Source organism: Artemia franciscana, chromosome 17 (assembly GCF_032884065.1).
Source record: "Artemia franciscana chromosome 17, ASM3288406v1, whole genome shotgun sequence".
NCBI lineage: Eukaryota > Metazoa > Arthropoda > Branchiopoda > Anostraca > Artemiidae > Artemia > Artemia franciscana.
This window is the reverse complement of record NC_088879.1, coordinates 24,761,336-24,788,831: the sequence shown is the minus strand read 5'-3', so window position 1 is coordinate 24,788,831 and position 27,496 is coordinate 24,761,336. Positions and strand designations below refer to the sequence as shown.

The 27,496-nt window shown below is 35.3% G+C and overlaps 1 protein-coding gene across 1 annotated transcript in view; it reads right to left on the bottom strand.

Moving 5' to 3' along the window:
* The window catches only part of LOC136038051 (focal adhesion kinase 1-like), a gene marked incomplete in the record, with an annotated part of 165,226 nt that overhangs the window by 46,267 nt on the left and 91,463 nt on the right, over positions 1-27,496 (bottom strand). The window contains 5 exon segments of the mRNA XM_065721003.1: positions 3,593-3,797; positions 4,131-4,321; positions 8,641-8,863; positions 13,541-13,717; positions 25,867-26,070. Coding sequence (XP_065577075.1) covers positions 3,593-3,797; positions 4,131-4,321; positions 8,641-8,863; positions 13,541-13,717; positions 25,867-26,070 — 1,000 coding nt within the window.

Sequence of the window (27,496 nt, the reverse complement as noted above, 5' to 3'; positions counted from 1 at the left end):
AGACCTAGCGGTGGCACTGCTGTCATAGTCGACTCCTATATCCCCTTTAGACTGTAAGAGTCATGCGACTTCTACTCTTCTGTAGAATTTGTTGGGCCAACTGGCTTTTTCTCATCAATGTTTATTTTCTAACAAACCTGAATAACGATCGTTCCGAGAAACGCTATGCCGAAGCGTGTAGCCGTTTAAGCAGACTCTTGTGTAGAATTGGCAACAGACAGTTTCTGATTCGTGGAGACTTCCACTGCAACCCCTCTTTTACCAGGTAAACTAAAAGACATCCTTCTATCAGCACTCCTGGATGGGTTATCCTTTTGTGAAAAAAATCAGCATGTTACATATATACAATAGTGGCCCTACGATTCATATTCACCATACGATAACAAGCTTTCCACTCATGAAAAATATAAGCGTTGACTTCAACCATGCCTGTAGCGAACAAATAGGTCTATCTTTCAGTGTCCCTTTTCAATCTAATGCCACCCCCGCAACTAAAAAACATCATCAAAACCGAGTGGGAAAAAGTTGACACGATGCTGTATCAACACTTGTGACGAAATCCTGGTAAATTTAAAGTGCCCTGCCAGCTACTAGTGCACGGTGTCCAAGGTTCGGTCACTTTAAATATCTACTATGAGGAAATTTGCCACGCCATAAAACCGCCAAAATTTAGCCGTCCCCTGTCGCAAGATTCGTTCTGGTTTTCAAAAACCAGGTTGGGACAAGTGCCCTCTCGTAAAACAAGCAAAACAAGAGCTAAGAGCTCATATGCCACTTGTGACGAGGCAAGAAGAGCTAAGAGCCAAGAGCTCATATGGTATGGGCTCTAACAAAATTCTAAGAACCAATAGATTGATTTAAAAGGAGAATCAGAGGCTTAGTGCCGGTCGGGATTTAAAATAAGAGCTCTGAGTCACGATGTCCTTCTAAATATTAAAATTCATTAAGATCCGATCACCCACTTGTAGGTTATAAATACCTCATTTTTTCTAATTTCTCCTCTCCCTTTAGCCCCCCAGATGGTCGAATCTTGTAAAACGACTTTATCAAGTCAGTTTGTGCAGCTCCCTGACGCGCCTACCAATTTTCATCGTCTTAGCACGCCCAGAAGCACCAAACTCACCAAAGCACTGATCCCTCCCCCCAACTCCCCCAAAGAGAGCAAATCCAGTACGGTTACGCAATCACGTATCTACGACATTTGCTTATCCTATCCACCAAGCTTGATCCCGATTCCTCCACTCTAAGCGTTATCCAAGATTTACGATTTCCCCCTCCAACACCCCCCCCAATGTCAAAAAATCTGGTCAGGATTTGAAATAAGAGCTCTGAGACATGAATTCCTTCTAAATATCAAATTTCATTTAGATCCGGTCACCCGTTCTTAAGTTAAAAATACCTCAATTTTTCTAATTCTTCCAAATTAACCCCCCCCCCATCTCCTCCAAAGAGAAAGGATCCGTTCCAATTATGTCAATCATGTATCAGGAATTTGTGCTAGTTCTTCCCATCAAGTTTCATCCCGATCTCTCCACTATTAGCGTTTTCCAAGATTTCTGTTTCCCTCCTCCAACCCCCATGTCCCCGGATCCAATTCGAGCCAAAAATGGAGCATCTGAGACATAAGATCCTTCTATATATCAAGTTTCATAAAGATCCGATCACCTATTCGTAAGATAAAAATACCCTAATTTTCGCGTTTACTAAGAATTGCGGTTTCCCTCTCCAACTCCCCCCAATGTCGCAGGATCTAGTCGGAATTTAAAACAAGAGCTTTAAAGCACAAGATCCTTCTAAATATCAAATTTCATTCAGATCTGGTCACCCGTTCGTAAGCTATAAATACCTCATTTTTTCCAATTACCCCCCCCCCCAAATCCACCAAAGAGAACGGATCCGGTCTGGTTATGTCAGTCACGTATCTTAGACTTGTTTTTATTCTTCCCATCCAGTTTCATCCTGATCCTCCGCTTTAAATATTTTTTAAGATTTCCGGTCCCCCCCCAACTGCTTCCCAATGACGCTGGATTCGGTTGAGATTTAAAATAAGAGATCTAAGTTTCGAGGTCCTTCTAAATATGAAGTTTTATGAAGATCCGATCACTCCTTCGTAAGTTAAAAATACGTCATTTTTTCTAATTTTTCAGAATTATCCCCCCCTCCCAAATAAATCGGACCCATCCAATTATTTCAATCACGTATCTAAGACTTTTGCTTATTTTTTCCACCAAGTTTCATCCTGATCCCTCCACTCCAAGCGTTTTCCATGATTTTAGGTCCCCCCCCCAATGTCACCAGATCCGGTCGGGATTTAAAATAAGAGCTTTGAGACACGATACCCTTCTAAATATCGAATTTCGTTGAGGATCCGATCACCCGTTCGTAGGTTCAAAATACCTCCATTTTTATTTTTCAGAATTAACCTCCTCCCCCCCCCCCCCCAACTACCCCAAAATGAGCGGATCCGTTCCGGTTATGTCAATCAAGTATTTACGACTTGTGCTTATTTTTCCGACCAAGTTTCATCTCGATCTCTCCGCTCTCTAATTGCTTTCCAAGATTTTAGGTTTACCCCTCCCAACTCACCCCGCCCCCCAATGTCACCATATCCGGTCGGGATTTAAAATAAGAGCTCTGATACACGATATCCTTCCAAACATTAAATTTCATTAAGATCTGATAAACCGTTCGTAAGTTAAAAATACTTCATTTTTTTCCGAATTAACCAGCCCCTCACTCCCCCCAGATGGTCAAATCGGAAAAATGACTATTTATAATTTAATCTGGTCCGGTCCTTAATACGCCTGCCAAATTTCATCGTCCTAGCCTACCTGGAAGTGCCTAAAGTAGCAAAACTACTTTACAGAATTTGCGATTGCTATATGTCACTTGGTTAATACCAAGTACCATAAAAACGTGCTAAGTTGCGGTACAATATCTGGAAGGAATTCAATAAGCCCAGATGTGGAGTGATCTTTCAACTGTTTCGGAGCACAAAGAACAACTACCTAAATCTATCGAAAAAACTGAAAAGCGAAGAAACTGATAAGATTTCAGAGCAAGCCTCAAAAAACCCGAAAGTGATGTGAAAGTTCTTCAAGAGATCCCAGACCAGTGGAGAAACGTACTCATCTAATATTTCGAAAGAGGAGTGGTTAAGGTATTACTCTGGAGAGTTCGGTTCCAAAGACCCCAAGCTTGAACGGGATTGTGATAAATACTTAAACGAAAAACTCAAAACCTTATTATAAGTGCGAAATACCTTTGTGATATCTAAATCGGCTGCAGCTAAAACAGTTTGCAAATTAAAACACGGAAAAGCACCTGGTCTCGATTGCGAATGAATAAGTTACTACTTAATTTTGTTCTTTGATGCTGAGTGTTCTTCTTTTTCCTTTTCTTATTTTGTATTAATCTCCTTCTCTCTTTTTTTGTATGAGCGGGCAAAAATAAAATTATTAGTATTATTGTTATGGCACAGGACTAGCGATATACCATAAAATCCGTTAAATTAGAACGAAGCTTATAATTTTTGGGGGACAGGGAGAAGGGAGGAGTTATAAAAAGTCGTTCAGCAAGAAATATAACTTACTCTAAAACACTCTTAAGGTATTGGAATGATGGCCTCTTGCTCGGCTCGTATGCCCAACAGCTACAGAGCTCCTGATATAACCGAGGTGGACAATTAGATGGTAAGGCCAGTCGTTCACCAGCTTCAATTCGACCAATTACATCCGAGTTTTTGATGTTTTGAAAAGGTTTCACGCCAAGCATAAGAATTTCCCATATACAGACTCCTGGAATATATTACACCATTATTTTCGTACGGTAGTGATCTATTTAAATACAATCATTTATCCTAGTTATTAGATACTGAAATAACGATGATATTTTCAAATTAAAAAAAATTTACAAACTACAATTTTTTTCATAGGAAGCCCAAATTCTTAATATCTGCTGCCCCCTCCCCCTACAACAAATAACAAAATTTAAGGTTGTGTACCATCTTAAATGTTTAACGTTTTATCCTTGTTTCTACCCATCTGGAATGAAATCGGAATAAATTGTGATGATCAAAACTAAAGCAGAGAAAAAAAAAGCTCCACTGTATAAATCGTATGTGAACTCACCAAACATCCAAACATCACTGGCGGTGGTAAATCTTCGAAAGTTTATGCTTTCTGGAGCCATCCACTTTATGGGCAGTACACCCTTGGATGCTTTATAATAATTCTCGTCTTCAACCCAACGGCTGAGCCCAAAATCACCTAATTTGACACAATCATGAGCAGTGACTAGAACATTACGAGCCGCTATATCCCTAAAAAAGTAGAGACAATTTAAGTAAGGGGTATATTATTGTACTTTTCAACTTATAACAACGGGCTAACTTTTAATATTTTTCGCATAAATGTGGATATTTTTTTATAGATATAAAAATATTTATTGCTATAAAAGCCACTTCTAGTCAGACCAAAAAAAGTAATCTACAGATGTAGATTTTTTTTTAAGTATAAATATTCATTCTTATAAAAGCTCATTCGGTTAGTGGCAAACAAAAGAACATAAAGATGTAGATATATTTTTTTTAATTGACAAAAATAATTATCATGGACAACGTTTCGCTGCCTAAGTAAAGAGCAATATGGGCACCATCATCATTTATTATTTATTTGTTTTATTTTTTTGGCCTTAGGTCAGGGTAATTCTTATCGAAGGACTTGTCGTAGAAACTTCGAAAAGGGGTCATTCGATCGGAAATCAAAACGGCTAGTGTCCTTTTTAACAGTCGAAACTGATTGGAGGGCAACTAAACCCTCTCTCCTGCCCACTATTTCCCAAAACATATTCAATCAAAATTTTTAGATAGCCATTTCGTTCAACGGAATTGAAAGGTCAGGAAATTATGCATTCAAAGATGACAATCCCCCCTCCCTCACAACCCTCAGGGCAAGGGTTGTAAGTTGTGCCCTTGGGACATTTAAGGTTTATATAGAAAGGATGCTCGTACAAACTTCGAACTGAGCTCACTTGATTACTAATCAGAAGTTTTAGTGCCCTTTTGGAGACCCCCATTTTAAGAAACCCATGGGAGCACCTTTATCCGAGCTACTGGCAAATATTTATGTCGAGAAGCTTGAAAATTGGGCATTAAATTCTTATTTTTTAAAACACATCTGTCGGGGTCCTTAAATGGATGACGTAATTTCACTTCGAAATTATGGAGAAATCGAACTTCAGGGTTTCTTGGATCATCTTAATACTTATGATAGAAAGTATAACAGTTCAAAATAGGGATGAAACCTTTTAATCGACAGTGCCCATATTGAATTAGATATAAAATTCGTTCAACGGAACAGATATACAATTTTAACAGGATTTTTCGAACACATATACACATATACAGTTTTACATATGCATATACACAGTTTTACATATACAGTAAAACTAAAAGACATCAATAAAAACAAACAAAAACGAAACTAAAACGAAGTTTTTTTTCATATTATATCTAATAATCCCGCCCATACAATACTTTTTGAAAATCTTCTCTCATTAGTAATGATTGTGGGATAAAACAGGTGGTTCGAGAATCAATCGAATTTAGTCTCAAAATAATTAATAACATTTCGTTAAATAGGGACTTGGAGGATTATTCACTAAATTCTTTATACTCAAATTTAATTTAAAACGATATAAAAAAATATTTAACTAAACCAATTTATAATAGCATTGAACCAGTTACAAAAAGGCATTTGAGGCTAGCTGCCAAAATAGTAAGATTAGATTTGAAAACTTCTATTTCATTATTTAGTTCTTTTTTGTTTGAATAAATTTATCATCTCACATCATTTTATTTATCAGTTCTGGTTGCGTTCTAATTTCGTTGAAGTAAGGATACTGGGCTGTTTTGAATTTCACTGTCTTGGAAAAAAATTTCCTATTGTTTCTAAGTTGTGTTTGTTTGATATGGAAAGGCACTGTGGTATTCGTCGTTATTTATATCTAGCCTATGGAGAGCAATTGACCTATGATACCTTTTATTTTATTAGTTTAGGCAAAAACATGCTAATATTATCAATCAACAAAAATTTCCCACAAACACACCTCGTGTTTCCCCACAAGACACCTAATAGAAATTTTGAAATGACCATTTGTTGTCGTATAAACTTCAAAAAAGGCTCATTCGATTGAAACTGAAAGGGCTAAGTTCCTTTTTAATAGTCAAAAGTGATTAGAGGGCAATTACCTCCCCCCCACGCCCATCATTTCACCAAACACATCCAATCGAAATTTTGAGATGTCCATTTTGTTCAGCGTAATTGAAGGGTCTGGAAATTGTGTCTTCGAGGATGAACCCCCGCCCCAAAGCCCTCAGGCCAAGGGTTATAAGTTATGCCCTGGGGGCATATATAGAAGGGATGATGGTAGAAATTCTTGAATGGTCTCATTGGATTATGAATCAGATGTTCTAGTGCTCATTTTAAGATTCAGAACGATCAGAGGATGGACCCCCCCCTGCACACAAACACAACTCATATTTTCCCAAAATGAATGTGATAGAAATTTTGAGATTGCTATTTGTCGTCGTAGAAACTTCGAAAAGAGCTCATGGAAAGGATAGCATCCCCCACAACCCTCAGGGCAAGGTTTGTAACTTATTCTCTTGGGGGCATATAAGGTAAATATAGCGGCAAATTGTATTACTAAATATCCAAAAAGGAATGGGGCAAATTGGATTGGTAATCAGAAGTTCTAGTGCTCTTTCTAATATTCAGAGTGATCGAAGGGTGGATGACCCCCCCCCCTACACATCGTATTTTCCAGAAATGTGTCTGATTTTAACTTTGAAATGGCCATTTGTTCAATCAATGCTCTTGTCAAAGTAAGACTCATTTAAGACCTCTGTGTGGATTTATGTGAAAATATTATTTCAAGAACTTTTTGGATATTTAGTAATAAAATTTGAAAATTGGATATTAGTACACTATTAATGTACAATAGGGCGTAAAAGGAAAAATCCTAAACAAGAAGGTATGAATATTTCATTAGACACCGCAGATGATAGCTCTAGCACGAAACCAGAAATATCAATACTAGCTGCAGATTTTAAGCGAATTCTCGTCGTAGAAGAAAATGGTAATAATTAGACAATTCCTACAATCAATCAGGAGCTCTTTCTAGCAAGGGTCGATAATCTAGATAAAAAACATCCACTTCTTAAAAATAAGATGGTTAATAGTGAATTGAAAATTCGAAAAATTTAAAATGATACGTCCTGCCTCAAATTACAAAAAAATTGCAACGATGAAATAATAAAGGTAAGAAAAAAAATGAAGATTGAATGGGTCGGATTGTGAAATTGGAAGCCGCCAAGTTAGAAAATCATATCATCATATAAAATGCAGTATGCGAGGATATTGATAACGCTAAAGCTTTATTTACAGAAGTTGTTCGCCATGGATTAGAATTGCCAGAAGTAAATTTTAAATATTGCAATACGACAGAAATCGTAAATTCTTAAATGTGACACAAAATAAAAAAGAGACCAAGTTTTCTATTATAAAAAATGCCGGGATATGACGTTGCATGGACTTAAGGATATGACGTTGCATGGACTTAAGGATATGACGTTGCATGGAAACAATAGCAACATGTTTATTAGTGATGATGTTACAGCCGAAATTCGTAAAATACGTAAGCTCCTTTTAGCGGTGTCCATTGCGGATGCCCAATTGCGGATGCCCATCAAATCCCAAAACACATCTGATAAAAATTTTGAGATAGCCATTTTGTTCGGTGTAGTTGAAAGGTCTAAAAATTATGTCTTTGACGACCCCCATACCTTCTCAAGATCAGAACATAATTTGCACTTTACTTAAAAAGAAAATGGTTGTGGATTGTCAGTTTAGTACACATATACTAAATATCGCTCAAGTTCAATATATAGATACTTTTATATAAAGTTTACTATATAGCATAAATATATATTCCTTGAAGCTTTTAATAAATTTCTAATTTATAAAAGTTAAAAAAGTAAAAACATTATAAACGTTTTTTTTTTTACTTGAATAACCAATTCAAACTCAAAACAAGCAAAAATTAACATGAGTAGGGCTTACGACCCTCATGCCTTCTCAAGACCAGAACATAATTTGCCCTTTACTGAAAACAAAATACATTTAAAATGTTTAAAATTTTACTTGTTAAAATGTTTTTACCAAACATATGAAGGGGGAAATCCTCCCCCCTTGCGCTCCAATCACAGCATGAGTATTTGGTCCACTTTTTGAGAGTAACTAGAGATTGAAGGGCAAGCTGTCCTTCTCTTAAGCCCATTCATTTTCCAAACACATCGAGTCGAATTTTGAGACAGCCATTTTGTTCAGCATAGTAGAACGGTCCAGCAACTATGTCTTGGGATATTAGGCATGTCAACTCCCACAATTATGCAATTGGTCCATTATGCTTCGAAGCTAAATGTTGCTTTAAAATAAATCAAAAGGCATTGTGTTAAATGGTTGCCAATAAGACACCTCAGCAATATGTCAAGAACGACAAGGGGTATTAAGTTGAAAATTGTGGGGATCCTAGCTTTCTATGCGCACGTTAGACAAACCGAAACAAAAGAGACCTTACCTATGAACATACTTCTTGGATTCAAGATACGATAAAGCAGTACTAAGCTGGAATGCATATAGTAACAGAGTGACCAAATCTTTTTCCAAGCGAACTCTGTTGGCAATCATGTATGATCGAAGTTCACCATAACAAGCAAGTTCCATTACAATATATACAGGACTAGAGCTACTGATACCTATAAGCTTGACGATATGCTCATGGTTGAATTGATGCATCACATCTACAAATAAATACAATTCATTAGATTGAGAAATATAGGTAAACTCTAAGAAGTAGAGTCTTCTCATCTCCTTGGTACTTTCTTTTAGTAATAAAACCAAGATACGTAGCGCATCAAACAGCTCTGATGAAATGATTTACAGAGGAGCAATTACTCTTAATGAGGCCCGTTGAGAAGAAATAATTCATCTCCATTCATAATTTCTTCTAATAAAAACGAATATTACTTTTTTTATGCAATGATGCTAGACGACGTTTTTTGGGTTCCAATCCTGACAAATAACCGAGATTACTAGTTTATTGAAAAGTAATAGAATTAGCTACTCGGAGCTCAGAGTCTTAAGGGGGAGGAGGGTGATAGTCAGAATTAGAAATTGCTTAAAAAAGTATTTTATAGCGTTTCAAGTAGGGGAAAGGGTCTTTTGGTCATCTTCAGGAGGAGACGGTACCGCCCCCTCCTTTTGTGCACAGGTATAGAAATCTTTAAGTCTTTTTTGAGAACTAGGAGAAAGAGACATTTCGTTAGGACTAAGGCGGGCCAGGAAAATGTTGATAAACATTCATTACAACCCGTCAGTATAGAGATACATAGCCCTTAAGCGCATCTCCTGTACCGTCAAACCCCTTGGAAAAGTCCCTCTTCCTTCAAAAAGTTTGGCCTATCCCAAGATTTCTAGGAAGAGACGTAAGGAACAATTTTCATTCCTTACTTCTCCCTATCATTATTTCAAATCATATTGTTGTTTTTTTCTTTTTAACCTGAATCGTTCACCTATTTATTCTTCTTGGGGAATAGGAAAAAACGGGTATATTTTCAAAAAGATTGTCCATTACATTCTCAGGTGGAACATAAAAACCTGGCTTCTTTTTTTATGAAGCTGGTGGGTATTTTTGTAGGCGGGGAGGAACGGGGTTCCCGATGCTTAAAAAAGCCCATTTGAATGTCCAAGTTTTCTAACTTTACATAAGCCTTCAGATAAATATAGAAAGGGAGGGAGGTATGAGTTAATTTTACATCTCACTTCATTTAGACAAAACCTGAACCAGGGTCCTGTGGGGTAATACCTCCCTTCAATAATTGCAAAAAAATTCTGGAATTTATTTTACAGCTTCATTTAACTAGTGATTTACTTCATATTAAAAAAAAAGATATACACAGTGATGCAAAAGTGCGCATAAGCTATTATGAAGGAGAGGCGGTGGGTCATTTTGTAGATGGGGGAAAGAGGTGCCAGATGCTTCAAAAGGTGCACTTTAATGCCCAAATATCCTGACTTATTGAGTCTCAAAATAAATTCAGGACAATTTTTGGGGGGAGGAGGATAGAAGTCGATATCTGATCCCTCATAATTCCCAGAAATAATTTTAGTCCACACCTTCATTGTTTGTGCTGGGGGGATGGGTAATAATGCCACTCCAATTGCGAAAATGTCTTCTATGTAGCATAGAATATAAAATTCACATGGTTGCAGGCGTAGAGGTGGCTAAGGCTAGACGGGGCATCATAAGTCTCGCCAAGAAAGTTCTTTGGGGGATGGTTGGCAAGTGGTAAAAGGAGCTTTATTTTCGGTGATTTTAAATGGTAATTTTTCTGTTTTCCTATTTACATAATGCTTTCATGTACTTAAATATATTTATACAATGTACTGAAACACCAGAAAGCACTATTGTAGAGGCGAAAAGCCCCCATTCCCCCTTGCGTTAAAGTTTCACTTTTTGTCCCAATATTTTAAGAACGTCTGCTCAAACACAAGAGTCGTATTATTAAAGCAGTGCAAACTTCAACGTAAAGAGTAGGGCGTTGAGCAGGGGGAAACCGCCGGCATGTAAGGATACTCTTTGTTCGTTTATGTTTTGAAATTTCTACTTAATTTCAGTTGAAAAAACTTTTTTATTTATTTAATCTTCCTAAGAACTCCAAACTGAGTCAAATAATTCGTGGTTTAGACCATTTGGTGCCATTTCTACACAATTTGAGTCTTGAACCTAAATTTTGACAAAAAAAATTCACTCGTTCTTGGTGTGGCAATATCTAATGATATCCCTTCACAGCTTGAAGAAATGGTGCAATGTCCGTTTTCTCAAACGGCAACTTAAAATTAACAAAGGACCTCTTTCTTTTCATTCAAAAATCCCTCATTTCATTTTCTCAAAATATCCATCCAATGTCTTTTTCCTTTATGTGCATGTCAAGAGTTTTTCATTTCTCGCCTCCAGTATATCACCTGATGAATCTTCTCAAGCAAATCACTCATCTTTTTTCTTTTGTAAGTTTCCTATCCCCAGAATTTCCTATCTCCAAAGATTTGGTGTACATATCATTATACACCCAATTTTGTTTTCACAGGGGCTATTGGGAATGGAGTAACTGAGTTAGTTAGTTTACCCGCCCCTACAGGAAAAAAATGGTACTAAACTCTTTATGTAGCCTTTACGTGTCCGTATTACACTCTTTGTAATAAGAAAAGTCGATTATTTTCTTTTTATTCTTGTGAGCTTCACGATTTTTTTCTAAGCATGTACAATAAGATTGACTACGTAATTAATTTGTTCGCGACGTTAGTAGTTAATTTCTAAAATACAAGAAGCTCAATTAACGTTTTGAAAAAAAACAAGAGCTAAGAGCTCATATGGCACTTGAGACGAGGTCGGAGGAGCCAAGAGCCAAGAGCTCATATGGTATGAGCTCTAGGAAAATTCTAAGAATCAATAGATTGCTTTAAAAGGAAAATCAGAGGGCCAATGCCGGTCAGGATTTAAAGTAACAGCTCTGAGTCATTAGGTCCTTCTAAATATCAAATTTCATTAAGATCCGATCACTCCTTCGTAAGTTAAAAATACCTCATTGTTTCTAATTTTCAGAATTAACCCCCCCCCCCCCCCAAACTCATCCAAACAGAGCAGACCCGTTCCGGTTATGTCAATCACGAATCTAGGACTTCCGCTTATTTTTCCCACCATGTTTCATCCCGATCCCTCCATTCTAAGCGTTTTCCAAGATTTTAGGTTCCCCCCAACTCCCCCCCCCCAATGTTACCGGATCTGGTCGAGATTTAAAATAAGAGCTCCGAGACACGATATCCTTCCAAAAATCAATTTCATTAAGATCCCATTACCCGTTCGCAAGTTAAAAATATTTCATTTTTTCTATTTTTTCCGAATTAAGCGCGCTCCCCCCCCCCCCAGATAGTCAAATCACAAAAACGACTAGTTCTAATTAATCTCGTCCGGTCCCTGATACGCCTTTCAAAACTCATCGTCCTAGCTTACCTGGTAGTACCTAAAGTAGCAAAACCAGGACAGACAGACTGACAGAATTTGCGATCGCTATATGTTACTTGGTTAAAACCAAGTGCCATAAAAAAAAAAGAAGAAAACATTTTAGGCCACCGAGATCAAGATCCAAAGGCAAATTATCTGAACGTTACAAACATTTAAATAGCCATGCTAAAGTATTAATTCCCTAGCTGTTCCATTTTCACCAAAAATATTGAAAAGTTCACTAGGTCACTCAACACAAAATCTTTTGATTTTGACAAAACACTCGTTTGCCTTTAAAATATTTTATATCTTCAAAATAAAGTAGTCATCTTATGACCCCCCCCCCCTATAGTGAATACAATTTTAGCCTAATTACATATTTATAATTAGAACTCAATTAGCACGCTATCTTTTTATTGATAAATATACACTTAATCATTTTTCCAAGTTTAATTTTGAATTTGTATTGGTATTAGTATATATCTGTAAGAAATTTTATTAATTTATATTAATAAATAATGAAAGATTCTTTTTGACCTCAGTGATACATCTTGTATGAGCAATCGCAACCCACGTGGATCGAAGGTTGCAACATTCTTTGGATTCCCAGCCAAACGCGCCACCTGACTTTGCCAGAGTGGTCTGTGGCAATTTTACAGGTGATATTACACAATTTCCGACAATAGTAGCATGAAAAATGTTTTTCCGTGGAAACCTCGCTATTTTTTCTAGGGAAGAGCATGATCACGTTGAAAGACTCAAGAGGCCTAAATCTGAAAAAAAAACTGATCTAGATGTGTTAAAACCTAACATTTATAAAGTATTTGTCAGCTCTTTTCTGTTTAAAAGGACGGGAACATGCCCCTCAAATTAACCATCATATAAATCATGCAAACTTATCAAATGAAAAGAAAACGGTAAAATTTGACAGCAAAAGCGAAAAACTGCCCTACAGCCACTTTCCCAAAAAAAAAAAAAAAACACTTCACTAAGTTTACCCAAAGAACCTTCGATATTTTAAAGCCTTTTTCATAAGCCGGTGACAACGGTCTACGAGTTCGACCACGGACAGATTGTGCATTTCTTGGGCGAAGAGGCTTAACAAGACTTTGGGCGTGGCAGACCAAAAAATTGACAAGGACCTCTCAAAACAACACTGAATGGTGGCTTTTCAGATGTCTTTACTTTGTTACTATTCAGCCAATATGGAGGAACATTGTTACTGGGCTGAACACTGTTGATACAGGCGTAGCTGCTTTGGCCTCGGACAGGTTGATGTAGCAACAAGTTATTCGAAGTAAAGGGATTAGAAGAAAGACAAGTCCCTCACTACGAGCGGGAACACCAATAGTATAGTCGTGACATTTAAGAAAACATATTTTAAAAAGAATAAATTTTAAAAGATATTGAAACTTACAAGCCTCTTCCATAAACTTTTCCGTCACACTGACATCTTTGCAGGTTTTTATGGCAACTTGCTTAATTTCTTGCACCCCAGGGATTCGAAGCTCTCCACGAAAAACGTCACCAAATTGTCCTTCACCAATAGTTTCTTGCAGTGACAAATATTCTCTTGGGATTTCCCGAGATTTTGCTGAAAACAATAAAAATGGCACAATTTTATTTTACTTTGTCCAATTCTAATTGTTCAATAGTACAATTCTAATGGTACAAGTCTATCTGGCACGATTTTACTGGATCAACATTAGAATACCCATATCTCATCTAGCATGAAAGGAATAACCAACTGCAAATTTATCCACTTCCTAAATGTTTTGGTGTTTGGATTAATTTACTAGCTAAAAGGTAAACATACCACTTGTTGGGCTTTTTAACGCTCTTCTGAAATATACAAATCGCTACCGTTACAAATTCCATCTTGAGCCCTTGAAGGGGTTACAAATGTGTGGTGATCCATGGTTCCTTTTGTTTTTTGGTAGTAGTACTAAGAAAATATGGAAACATACTATTTACTATTTTGTTGATGCGTCATGCGAATTCTCTCACTAGATAATGTGGCTGGACAACCGAAGACTAAATACAAGGGCTGATCGAAGATTTTTTGCTCGGGGAGGGTTACTTTACTTCGGGGTGGGTGATATGATTAAAAAAAACCTTTAAGAATGCATCGAAACTTATTTACAGATATTACTGTAACGTTTTTACGAGTTGGACAAAAATTTTAGGGGCGAGGTCATCCAGTCCTGCCTCCCCCTCCGCCTGTTACGACCTTTGCTATGTTCAAAAGTTTACTGTCTTTGCTTTAGTTAGTATTATGAAAGAGCTGTTGATGAGATATAGACAAAAGAATAAATCTGAATGAAAATGAAAAACGACACAACCAGCTTCATCCCCATAGACATCCAGCCCATTTGAGCGAGAAAAAAAACCTTTTGAACCATTAATAAAGAATAATCTCGTGGTCATCTCGTTCATTATGTAATCATATACATAAAAGGGAACTACCTGTGCTCTTCGTTTTGTAAAAAATCAAATCAAGAACAGCTCTCTAAGTCTTCTGACAAAGTTGACCAAAACCCTATATTGGCGATGTTTCCATTAACCCCAAAAAATTACATGACGAGTGAACAAATTTTCATTACAGGCATAATGAAGGCTCATCTCAATTTTATTTACAAATTTATTGAAAAAAGAGGAAAAATTGAATGAGCCAGGAATTGTGGATGAAGAGGAAATAGAACAGGAAAATGGTTAAATGCATCTTCCATTCGTCCTTTGTTTATCACAAAAATTGAAGATAGAATTAAAAACATAGATTGTATCAAAAACATACAAGTTGGTAAGTATAGAATTCCTTACACTTGTGAAATATTTTGCTGAACGAACACACCAACACTAGAAAATAGAAAATCATAAATGGTTGAAAAATTCTTTCCAAAACGATAAAAAGGACAGAAATACTTCATTTAACTGTTGCTGAACATTTTTATTGGGCTTTACACACCATAATACAGTGTCCCAAAAAGAGCGCCGGATTGTAATCTACTATAAATCGAATTTATTTATTTGAAAGAAGCGAACAAAACACCATTCCGTTCAGAATATGCTTTAATTATAAGCAAAACACAATATCGGGCACATGCCTCTCCCAGTCTTGCTAGACCTACAGACACTTATTCTGTCCATGAAATTATATGCCTCAGAAACTTTGCCCGATTTTCAAAAAATGGGGAAAGCACCCAGTAAAAGTCAAGGCATCCAAATGAGTATCGCACCATCATATTTAATGTATGAGAGAAACCTACTACTGTACAGGTTTCAAGCTCCCATCTGAACAAATGTGAAAATTTGTATTTTTTTGCCAGAAGAGAGATTAAGGGCTTTTTTCGAGGATGTTTCCCTCCTTTATCAAAATCAGGCAAATTTTCTCAGGCTTTATTCCATGGATAGAATAAGAGCCTGTAGGGCTAACCTGGGGAGGGGAATACGCCCAACGTTGTGTTTTACGCATTATACCAACATCTCGAGAAGAGAAGTTCTTCCGGCATTTCTTTTTGGGACACCCGTATAAAATCATAAAGACATTTGAAAGTTTGTAAGCGCGTTGGGCCGCTACAAAGCTTTACAGAAACCATAGAAATGAAAAGTAATTGCCCATTGGAGTATTAGAGTACAGTAAACAGAGACGATAGATATTACACATTAAATATAATTTATAGCATTTTAACTAGAAAACAAGCTATATGCCTTTATAATAGCAGTGAGAGGGTTTCAGTTTTCATGAGAGCCCTATCCCTTCGGATCCTGATCCCACCACTTTTTATCAAGTGGTAGGTGTTATTAATTTTTCTCAAGACACAGATGTTAATTACGTAATAGGGAATGTTTTCTACGAGATGCAGGTGCTTGTTGCTTAAAAGGACGAGTTAGAGTTCGTTAGTCAAGCGGGGAACTTTTTATAGGCATTTTTCATCAAGAAGTTTTTTTTCAAGACGTTTCAAGAAATTCCAAGACGTTTTTTAAGACATTTTTCTTCAAGATGTTTCAAGACATTCCAAGACGTTGACATTTTTCTTCAAGACCGATTTGAGATTTTCTTAATTTCAATTCCAAGCCGTTTCGGGAAATTTAGAGATGTTTTTTAAGACATTTCTCTTCAAGACATTTTTCAGGATTTCTCTGTTTGTTATATGATAGGGCAATGTTTAGTTATGTTAAGGATGCAGCAGTCTCACGTAACAAGCTAGACTTCAGGGGCCCGTGGGGAATCCTCACTTGTAATTGAGGAGGACATGCATGTGGGATGTTACGCAGTGACGATGTACACGAGGGTTTTACATAATACTCTAAAAGATTTTTTCTTTCAACGCGATTTTTTTAGATATTATTTTCTTTCAAGACATTTTTCCAAGGAACCTTTATAATCTGTTGATTTTTGTCCACATTAGGTTTCGAAGGGGGTTTCCCCTCAATGGGATGGAGCACTAGACAGCTGGATTATGAAAGTCTTCGATAATGAATATTATTATTCGGTTAATATTTTTTACGTTATAACCTATTGCATGCATGGAGACTAGCCTGTCCAAAAGCATGTTTCCAACGCTTTTCACATGAAAGCGAAAGCATCCCAATGCTATTGATTTCTGTTCTATTAGACGCACCTTCATGAGACATTCCATTAATTTAATTCTTGGTATTAGCAAAATCCCATTTTGAATGAGCCGTAAGTATTGCACATTATGCGGAAGAACCCACATTTCTTACAATAGCAATAATGAGAAAAATGTCGACTTCACAATACGTTTCCTGCTAATAAATGAAACACGCAAATGAAGAAAAAAGATACACTTTTTGAATTCGTTTTTTTTCTAAGTGTTTTAAAGAAAATACCTCGTTTTTGCTCTATTGGATGCACCAATAGCGGATGTAAAATGTAAATGTAAAATGTGGATGTAAAACCACATTTTCAAATGAAACACGCAAACGAGAAAAACAAGAGACACATTTTTGCATTCGGTTATTTCTGAGAGCTTTTAATGAAAACACCACGTTTGTTTGAGCCAAGACTACGTATATTCACGCCGCCGTGGCAATATGTGGCAAACCCACCCTAACAAGCATTTCCAAAGGGGGGGGGGTTTATTAGAAGAAAATTTAAGCCATATTGAGAGATATTTCTGACAGGTCTCAATGAAAATGCCTCGTTCCTATTGCTCAATTAGATACGCATCCCTGTTAAATTCCACTAATTTAAATTTTCATATAACAGAAAAATAAACGGCACAAATGAAAAAAAGAGATATCTTTGCATTCGGTTATTTCTGAGGGGTTTTGAGGAAAATCTCAAGTTTCTTTGAGCCAAAACTATGTACAGTCACACCGCCGTGGCAATATATGGCTAGCCCACCCTAGCAAGCAATTACAGAGGGGGAGACTTGTTATTAGAGGTAAATTTAAGCCATATTAAGATATTTCTGAAGGATCTTAATGAAAATGCCTCGTTCCTATTGCTCAATTATATGCGCCACCCTGTTAAATTCCACTAATTTAAATCTTTATATAAAAAAAATCACATTTTGAAAAATAAAAGACAAACGAATAAAAAAAAGATATCTTTGGATTCGGTTATTTCTGAGAGGTTTTAATGAAAATGTCAAGTTTCTTTGGTCCCAAGACTAAGTATTCACGCCACCGTGGCAATATATGGCTAGCCCACCCTACTAAGCAATTACAGAGGGGGAGCCTTTTTATTAGAGGTAAATTTAAGCCATATTAAGAGATATTTCTGAGGGGTCTTAATGAAAATGCCTCGTTTCTATATCCTTATCAAATGCGCCTACGTGTTATATTACATTAATTCAAATCTTCATACTAACTAGGTCAAATTTTAAGAATAAAACGCACAAACGAAGAAAAACGACACACTTTTTGCATTCGACTATTTCTAAAAAGTTTTAATGAAAACGTCACGTTTCTTTGCGCCAAGACTAGTCATACGCCACCATGGCAATAGGTGGCTAGCCCACTCTAGCAAGCAATTCCAGAGGAGGGGGGGTATTTTAGAGGTAAATTTAAACCATATTAAGAGCAATTTATGAGTGATCTTAATTGAAATGCATCGTTTCTTTGAGCCAAGACTATGCATTCCTGATTAACAAGCGCACATTGATTAAGATTATTCTTCGTATTTCACAAATCTCATTAGAGGTAAATTCAACCCATATTAAGGAATATTTCTGAGAGGTCTTGATGAAAACGCCTCGTTTCTATTGCTCTATTAGATGCACACGCCTGTTAAATCTCATTTATTTAAGTCTTGATACTAGCATAATCACATTTTGAAAAATGAAATACGTAAACGAAGAAAAAGGACACATTTATTCATTCGGTTACTTTTTAGAGTTTTTAATGAAAATGCCCCATTTCTTTGACTGAGACTTTGATTACATTCCCTCCCCGCCGAAAAATCCTTTTAATACCTCCCACCTTAACTTCAAGCAGTAGAACGTGTTAGTCCAAGGCAATTCCCGACATTTGGCACTCAATAACCGTCAGACGAAACCCTCAGGCAAGCATTATTACACATGTAGCATTTTTCAGGCATCTTCTTGCAAAATATTCGTTTAAACTAGAATCGACCGTTTAAACGTAATGCAAAATCCCAAATAGCGTTTTACTCTGATGACTCCTGGTAAGTCACGCCGGCACAGCACGATCTACCGGCCAGACGACACCCTTTGGTGCACATTATCACTCCTAAGGGTTTGTCCCGCAAAAACTACTTTATAAACAAAAAATTAACATTGTATTTATTTGAACAGCAGAAACTTGCCATTTCATTGGTAGATTGCGATGTTCTATGGCAATTCACAGACTGTGACACTCAAATGAATGACAAGCAGCACACTCCGGCAAGCAAAATTACACATATTGCACTGTCCAGCAAAAATATCCGTTTAAACTAGAATCGATCGTTCAAACTTAATGAAAATTTCCCAGTAACGTTTCTTCTGCTGACTCGTGTAATTCACGCCAGCATGACTCAATATGCCTACCTAGTAACACTATCTGGTATCCCTCATCATCACTTGAGCATTTTCTGACGTTTGAACATCCCGATAGATATTGAACTGTTGGAATATAGCATTTCATTATTATCTCGTAATAGTCCAAGGCATTTACCACTACCGTTGCAACCAATGGCTGACTCGGGGCATCCTCTGGCACGCGTTATCACACCTTAAGAATCTTAAAACCTTTTCCAGCAAAAATAACCACACACACTAGAATCGATTGTTTAAACTGAAAGGAAAATCCCCAATAACGTTTCTTCTGATGACTACTGCCTATTGAGGTCAGCGTGGCACAGTCTACTAACCCTATGCCATCCTCTGGCCCACATTATTACACTTAAGGGCTTTTCAACCTCTTATCCAACAAAAATAGCTTTATAAACTAAAAATTGCCATTGTTCTAATTTGAACAGCGGAAACTTGCCATTTCATTGTTAAATTGCGATCTATATTAATCACTAATGTAGGAAAACAGTCTTCCTTTCCTCCATTTTTTTTTTTTAAGTGTTTGTGCTGTTGCACTGGTGATTTCTCTTTTCATTATATATAATATATATATATATATATATATATATATATATATATATATATATATATATATATATATATATATATATATATATATATATATTCATTTTGTTAAGTTCTATTTTTATTAATAAACTTCCGTAAATTTACTTTGATTTTGTTTTCTTTTGTGAAACTAGTTGTAACTTAATTTAGTTACGCGCCATTGTAGTTGTGTCCCTATGTCCCACCTGTGAATATAGATATATATATATATATATATGGTTTTAACTACGTAAAACTTGCGAATATACAACATTCTTTGCTGTCCCATTGTCTTTGCATATAAATAGATTGTCAGGTTATCCCCCTGTTTCCCCCGGTGTCCCCGTTGTAGTTGTGTCCCTGTGTCCCGGTCGTCATTTATATTCCCTGTGTCCCGGGTCCCGGTCATCATTTGTATCCCGGTGTCCCGGTCTGTATATACATTCGTTTTTTAGTTTTGTTTTTCTCCTTTATTTTTTTCCTTTTTTTTTCTTTTTTAGCTTATTTAGATTTTTAGATTTTTTAGTTTTTTTTATTAGTTTTTAGTTTTTATTTCTTTTTAGTTTTTTTGTCCCGGTCGTCATTTATATCCCCCTGTTTCCCCCGGTGTCCCCGTTGTAGTTGTGTCCCTGTGTCCCGGTCGTTATTTATATTCTCATTTATATCCCCCTGTTTCCCCCGGTGTCCCCGTTGTAGTTGTGTCCCTGTGTCCCGGTCGTTATTTATATTCCCTGTGTCCCGGTCGTCATTTGTATCCCGGTGTACCGGTCTGTATATACATTCGTTTTTTAGTTTTGTTTTTCTCCTTTATTTTTTTCCTTTTTTTTTCTTTTTTAGTTTATTTAGATTTTTAGATTTTTTAGTTTTTTTATTAGTTTTTAGTTTTTTTTTCTTTTTAGTTTTTTTGTAGTTTTTACCTTCTTTTTAGTTTTGTTAATTTTTTTTTTTTACTTGTGTCCTGGTCGTCATTTATACTCCCTGTGTCCCGGTGCTTTGTTGATTGCTAATCGAACATTCCTTTTGTCCTGGTCGCTTTCTCTTTGAGTGTCGTCATTTATTTTTTTCTTTTTTAGTTCTTTTAGTTTTTACCTTTTTTAGTTTTTTTTTAGTTTTTAGTTTTTTTAGTTTTTTACCTTTTTTTAGTTTTTTTAGTTTTTTAGCTTTTTTATTTTTTTTATTAGTTTTTAGTTTTTTTGTAGTTTTTGCCTTTTTTTTTAGTTTTTTGTCCTGGTCGCTTTCTCTTTGAGTGTCGTCATTTATTAGTTTTTTCCTTTTTTTTTTTAGTTTTTTATTGGTTTTTACCTTTATTTTAGCTTATTTTTCAGTTTTTTCCTTTTTTTTAGTTTTTTTTTATTTTTATTTTTTTTAGTTTTTTACCTTTTTTTAGTTTTTTTATTTTTTTTAGTTTTTTAGCTTTTTTACTTTTTTTATTAGTTTTTAGTTTTTTTTTGTAGTTTTTGCCTTTTTTTAGTTTTTTCAGTTTTTTTTTTAGTTTTTTATTGGTTTTTACCTTTATAGTTTTTTTAGTTTTTTAGCTTTTTTATTTTTTTTATTAGTTTTTAGTTTTTTTTGTAGTTTTTGCCTTTTTTAGTTTTTTCAGTTTTGACGTCACCTAATCCAGTTTTTTCAGGTGACGTCACCTGACACATCCATCCACACATCCACAGACAGACAACTTATTTTTATATATATAGATATATATATATATTCATTTTGTTAAGTTCTATTTTTATTAATAAACTTCCGTAAATTTACTTTGATTTTGTTTTCTTTTGTGAAACTAGTTGTAACTTAATTTTTCACTTCGTGAAACTGATGGTATGTTGATTTTTTTCTTCATGAAACTTAATGTAGCTTGACCTTTTCTTCATAAAAAATGACACCTATTTTTTTTTGTTCGTGAAGCTTGGTGAATGCTGATTCTCTATTCGTGAAACATAATGTATCTTGTTTTTTTTTCTTCGTGAAACTTATTTTATGTTGATTTTTTCTTCGTGAAACTTGCTGTATTTTTATTTTATCGTCATGAAAGTTGTTTTATGTTGATTTTTCTTCGAGAAACATGTAGCATACTGATTTTTGTTCTTCGTGAAACTTGCAGTAGGTTAATTTTTTCTCTTCCTGAAACTACTTGTGTGTCGATTTTTTACTCATGAAACTTGTTATATGTTGATTAGTGTTTTGTGAAACCTACTGCATGTTAATTTTTCCTCATGAGGTTGTATTTTTTGTTTTTTCTTCGTGAAACTTGTTGTACATTCATTTTTTATTTCGTGAAACATAATTTATCTTGATATTTTTCTTCGTGAAACATATTGCATGTAGGTTTTGTTTTGTACGTGAAACCTGTCGCATGGTGATTTTTTGTTGTGGAACGTCGCATGGTGATTTTTGTTGTGGAACCTAATGGATGTTGATGTTTTCTTCGTGAAACTTGTTGTAGGTTGATTTTTTCTTCGTGAAACTTGTTATATATTAATTCTATTATTCGAAAAACCTGTTGTATTTTTTTTTTTAGTTTTTCTTCATGAAACTTGTATATTGATTTTTTCCTCAAGAAACTTGTTACATGTTGATTTCGTTTTCTTCATGAAACTTGTTGTATGTTGATTTTCTTTTTCTTCGAAACTGGTTGTATGTTGATTTTTTGCTCGGGAAACTTGTTGTATGTTGTTTTTTCTTTATGAAGCGTAAAAAATATTGATTCTTTCGTCGTGAAACATATTGCATTTTTTTTACTCGTGAAACTTGTTACATGCTGAGTTTTTGCTCATGAAGCATAATATATGTTGAATTGTTTCATCATGAAAAGTGATGTATCTTGATTTTTTCTTCGTGAAACATTTTGCATGTTGAACTTTTAATTCGTGAAACTTGTAGCATGTGGAGTAGTTAATCAAGAAACTTAATGTATATTACTTTGTGTCTTCGAGAGACTTGTTGCATGTTGATTTTTCACTTCGTAAAACGTGTAGGTTGATTTTTCCCCTATCGTGAAACCGGTGCGTAACGTGTTGCATTCCTATATTTTAATCGTGAAATTTCATAGAAAAAGTAAACAAACTTTCGTATTTTTGTGGATAGGAGCTTGAACTATGTTCAGAGGGGTTCTCTGACATGTTGAATCTGATGATGTAATTTTCATTGAGATTATTTTACTTCTAGGGGGTGTTTGCCCTCTTCTTCGAAAACCAGACTACTTTTCGAAATTACCATATCAACAAAAGGGATTAACGATACGATAGGCTACACTAGATTACGTAAAACAAGTCTCCTGATCCCCCTTCTCTCTTTTTCATCAATTTCCTTAGGTTTAATTTCTTCATTTATTATGTATTCTCATCGAAAAAAGCAACACAATTCCACATTTTTGAAGATAGGAGCTTCAAACATCTACAGTATCTCTGATACACTCAATGTGATGCAGTAATTTTCATTGAGATTATTTGACTTTTAGGGGCATGTTTCCAGCCTTTTTTGAAAATCAGGCAATTTTTTGAAAATACCAGATCAGCGTTAGGGATTGATGATAGGTTAGGTTACAGGTTAAGTAGGACATGTCTTTTTACCTCCTCCTTCTGTCATTTTCAACCTTCCAAGGTTGAATTTCTTCATTTCTTATGTATTTTCTTAAAAAAGACAACCAACAAAATTTCACATTTTTGTAGATAAGAGCTTGAATTATCTGCACTAGGTTTCTCTGATACACTAAATCTGACAATGTAATTTTATTGAGTTTCTTTGACTTTTAGGGGGCTGTTTCCAGTATTTTTCAAGAATCAAGCAATTTTTAGAAATTACCAGATCAGCATTAGCGATTGATGATAAGTTAGGTTATGCTAGGTTCGGTGGGGCATGTCTTCACCCCCTCCTTCTGTTATTTTCATCAATCTTCCCAATTTGAATTTCTTCATTTTTTTCGTATTTTTACCAAAAAAAAGGAACAAAATTCCACATTTTCGTAGATGGAAGCTTGAAACATCTAAAGTAGAGTTCTCTGATATGCTGAATCTGATGATGTAATTATCATTCAGATTTTTAGACTTTTGAGCATGCTTCCTCTCTTTTTCGAAAATAAGGCATTTTTTCGAAATTGCCCTATCAACATTAGAGATTGATGGTAGGTTAGGTTACACTATGTTAAGTGGGAAATGTCGTTTCACCCCCTCCTTCTCTCATTTTCATCAATGTCAAAAAGCAACAACATCTGAGAATGCTTTAGATGCGATAATGCACGCCGAAGAGTGACATATGCTGGCCCATTGTGTGCAACGCTGGCGTCGATTACTAGAAGACATCAGAAGAAACGTTATGGGAGAATTTTCATTAAGTCTAAACGATCGATTCTAGTATGAACGGATATTTTTGCAGCAAAATGTCTGAGGGAAGGATTTCATGGTAGGGCTGCCATGGTAGGGATATTTTATTACGTAACAAACACCTACATCGCTTATAGAACATTCCTTATTACGTAATTAACACCTGTGTCTCGAAGAAAATTAATAAGACCTGAGTCTTGAAGAAGTTTCTAAAAAAAAAGTGGTGGGACCGGTATCCGAAAAGATAGGGCAACCATGAAAACTGGAACCCTCTCACTACTTATAATACTATACTGATGAAGGAAATATAAATTCGAAAAGTCAACAGCACAACTTACTTATCAAAGGTTTCCTGTGATCGTATAAGCTCCGAGAATTTTATTTAATATTTGAAAAGTCAATGTACCCCAAAATAAGAAAAGCAAAAATAAATTCATTTTTCAAGCTTAGTAATATTAAAAGTTCATTAACCTACTCCTGTTTTAATTAATTTTAACTGTGTCAACCGAGGTTGTGTGTAGCGTGTTAGCATAAAATGTTTTCTTCTGTCTTGGTAGAATCTCAAATCAAAAGACATCATCAATACTCTCAGACTGGTTAAATACTATGACTTCAGCTAGGTTGGAATTGTTTACAATATGTTATCATTGCAAGACATTTGCTTAGAGCTTTTGCAAAGCAACTATAATAGTTCTGAGTTTCTTCCTTTTTTTTCTCAATTTTTATTTATACATATAGTTTTCCTACTTGTTATGCTATTTTGGCGTATGCTTTAGCTGTTGTAGTCTAGTTTTGTTTCTTTTTCTCTTTTCCTTTGATAATTTGGGCCTTTATGTTTATTTCTCAAAAGAAAATTAAACACAATGATAGAAGTTTGTAACTTTAGCTATAAGTTAATCATAATACACAATAATTTCGGCACAATGGTAAGTCAATAATTTCATTATTTTATCTGCACCAACTATTTGGATATAAGTTTGATTTTTTTTAATTATTATTAAATTTTTAAAAAGTGCTAGGTCTGCTTTTACATGCTAGGCTATCTTCTTGACCTATCAAAACAACCATTACTAATATATTTATTCCAAGCTGCGAATTTGTACGAAAAATTAAGAAACCAAAGGAAACAATAATTAAGAAACTAAACGAGAGGGATTTCCAGCCAGTGAGGTATGTCTCGCTTTAGAAAAGACAGTAGGAAACAATTAAGACTAATAAAGAATAAGATAAAGGAAAACATCATAAAATAAGAAATACAGCAATTCAAATAATAATATGAAATAAAAATAATAGAAATGATTTATAAATATAATAATTGTTAGCTAAATAAACTTGAACTAAAACAAAAAATAAATGACAATTTAACAGAATAAAGGATAGAATAAATTACACAAGAAACAAACAATATCATTTTGAATGTATAATTTTTTTTTCAGTCCTAGCTAAATACAGTGAGCTTTGAACCAAAATTGCAACAGAGAATCCGCAAGAGCTAAAATAGTTGGTGCCATTTCGACTAATGTTTTTAGTGAGATGGAAATTACTTTCATTTCTGCCCTTCCACGACGTGTTGGCTAGAATTTTTTATTAAAAGCTTTCAAATAGATGGAGGCGGCGACAGCGAAGAGTAAACTGCAGTAAAAAAATAAGAAAAAAAGAGCGAGGAGAGGGGAAGGAAGATACATACAAAAGAAATCGAAAACCTAGCTCCCCTCTCCCACCTCCGAGATCTTGGTATTTTTACATTTTTTCAATCATTATGTGGCTGATTCTTCATTTTTATAATTTAAGCCCTGCTAGACATGTTCTTTACTGAAACCTGTAAATCTTTACAATACCATCAGGAAAGCAGTAATCTCCTTCTTCTCCAGCAAGTTCAGCATAGTCTTGGGGCCCAGGATCATCGGTCTGCTTGATCAAAATCCGATTTCGTATTTGTAGAAAATCAATTTCAGTTTCAGGTTTCACATTTGGACTAGATGAGCGACTGTTTTGTCGAGAGTTCAATCTTGAGCCTGGACGGGACCTTATCTGGCCATATTCTACAGAGGAAGATACCATAAGACAACAGACACGGAGTTGATAAGTAATTAGTAATTAAACTAAACAAAAATGAGATATGATGGATGATATATCCTATAGAAAGCAAGTAACACCTGACAGGAAGTGTTCTTGCATACACACCATGTCAGAAAAATGAACGAAGTTCAGACAGAAAATGAAGCCACGATAATGTATTTTTATTAACGTTTTATGATAAATTTTGACTGTAGTACTACATCAGGCATTAGAGTTGTTAAAACATACTAGGGGAAGGGGCACTTAAAATTGCTAGCACAGATGTTTCAATAAGCTGCAGAGACCATGCTTCTACACCCATATACAAGAATTATCTTTACTTAAGAAATGGCTAGTCTTACTACACCTAGAGCATTCGGCTTAACCGTGCATGCACTTACATGATGACCGTATGACTAGCACAAAAATCGTTGAAGTGGACTCTTTAAACTCGACAAAAACTACAATTCTCGTTCAAGTCTCTAGGAGCCTAACAAGTAATCCCATGGAGCGTGGGGCACAGTTTCAGGTTAATTTCAGGGCTTAAGGCTTGCAAATAAATATAGTTTTTCAAGAATGTTTCGCAAGATGTTTGACTTAATATGTTTGTCCATTCATCAAGCATTAATCAAAAGTATCACACATCTAATTTAAAACTTTAACTCAAGCGTTAATTACACTCTTTTCACTTTATTTTTAATAAGTATTTATATTTTCCTTTTAATTTTGGATATAGCCAAAAACAAAAGGACCACTTTTACCAACGAAGCTCTTAGGGTATATTTGTGTACACCATTTCAACTATTCTACGTTCGGGATAAAACCAACACTGACCTATTTTCATAATTAACAGAAAACAGTTTCATTACAAAAAATTCTGCATACATCCAAAAAATCAAGGGGGGAACAAAAATAAACTTAAATCCTTTAGCAAAATCTATTAAGTTCACTTTAAGATTCTTTTGGTTTGTTTCATATCTGCAGGGCGTCATTTGCCAAAAGTCGTTTTTAACTCCTATTAAACCCACTCCTAAATCACCAAAGATCCCACTAGGATTGGGCTTAAAGCTTTGGGGCAGTACCCCAAAAACTGGGGATAGCGGAAGCTCTACACAGAACGCAACTAATGAGCCAAAAGTAAAAAAAGAGAAAGGTGATACCGCAATCTCAGCAGTTACTCTTGAAATAGTTCCCGTGTTGTTTTAAAGTCACTTTTCTGTGATTTAAAAAAAAAACTTTTTTTAAATGAAAGTAAGGAGCGAAGTTAAAACTTAAAACGAACAGAAATTACTCCGTATATGAAATGGGTTGTCCCCTCCGCAATCCCTCGCTCTTTACGCTAAAGTTTGACTCTTTGCCCCAATTCTACTATTTAAAACAATTAAAAGCTTTAGCGTAAAGAGCGAGGGA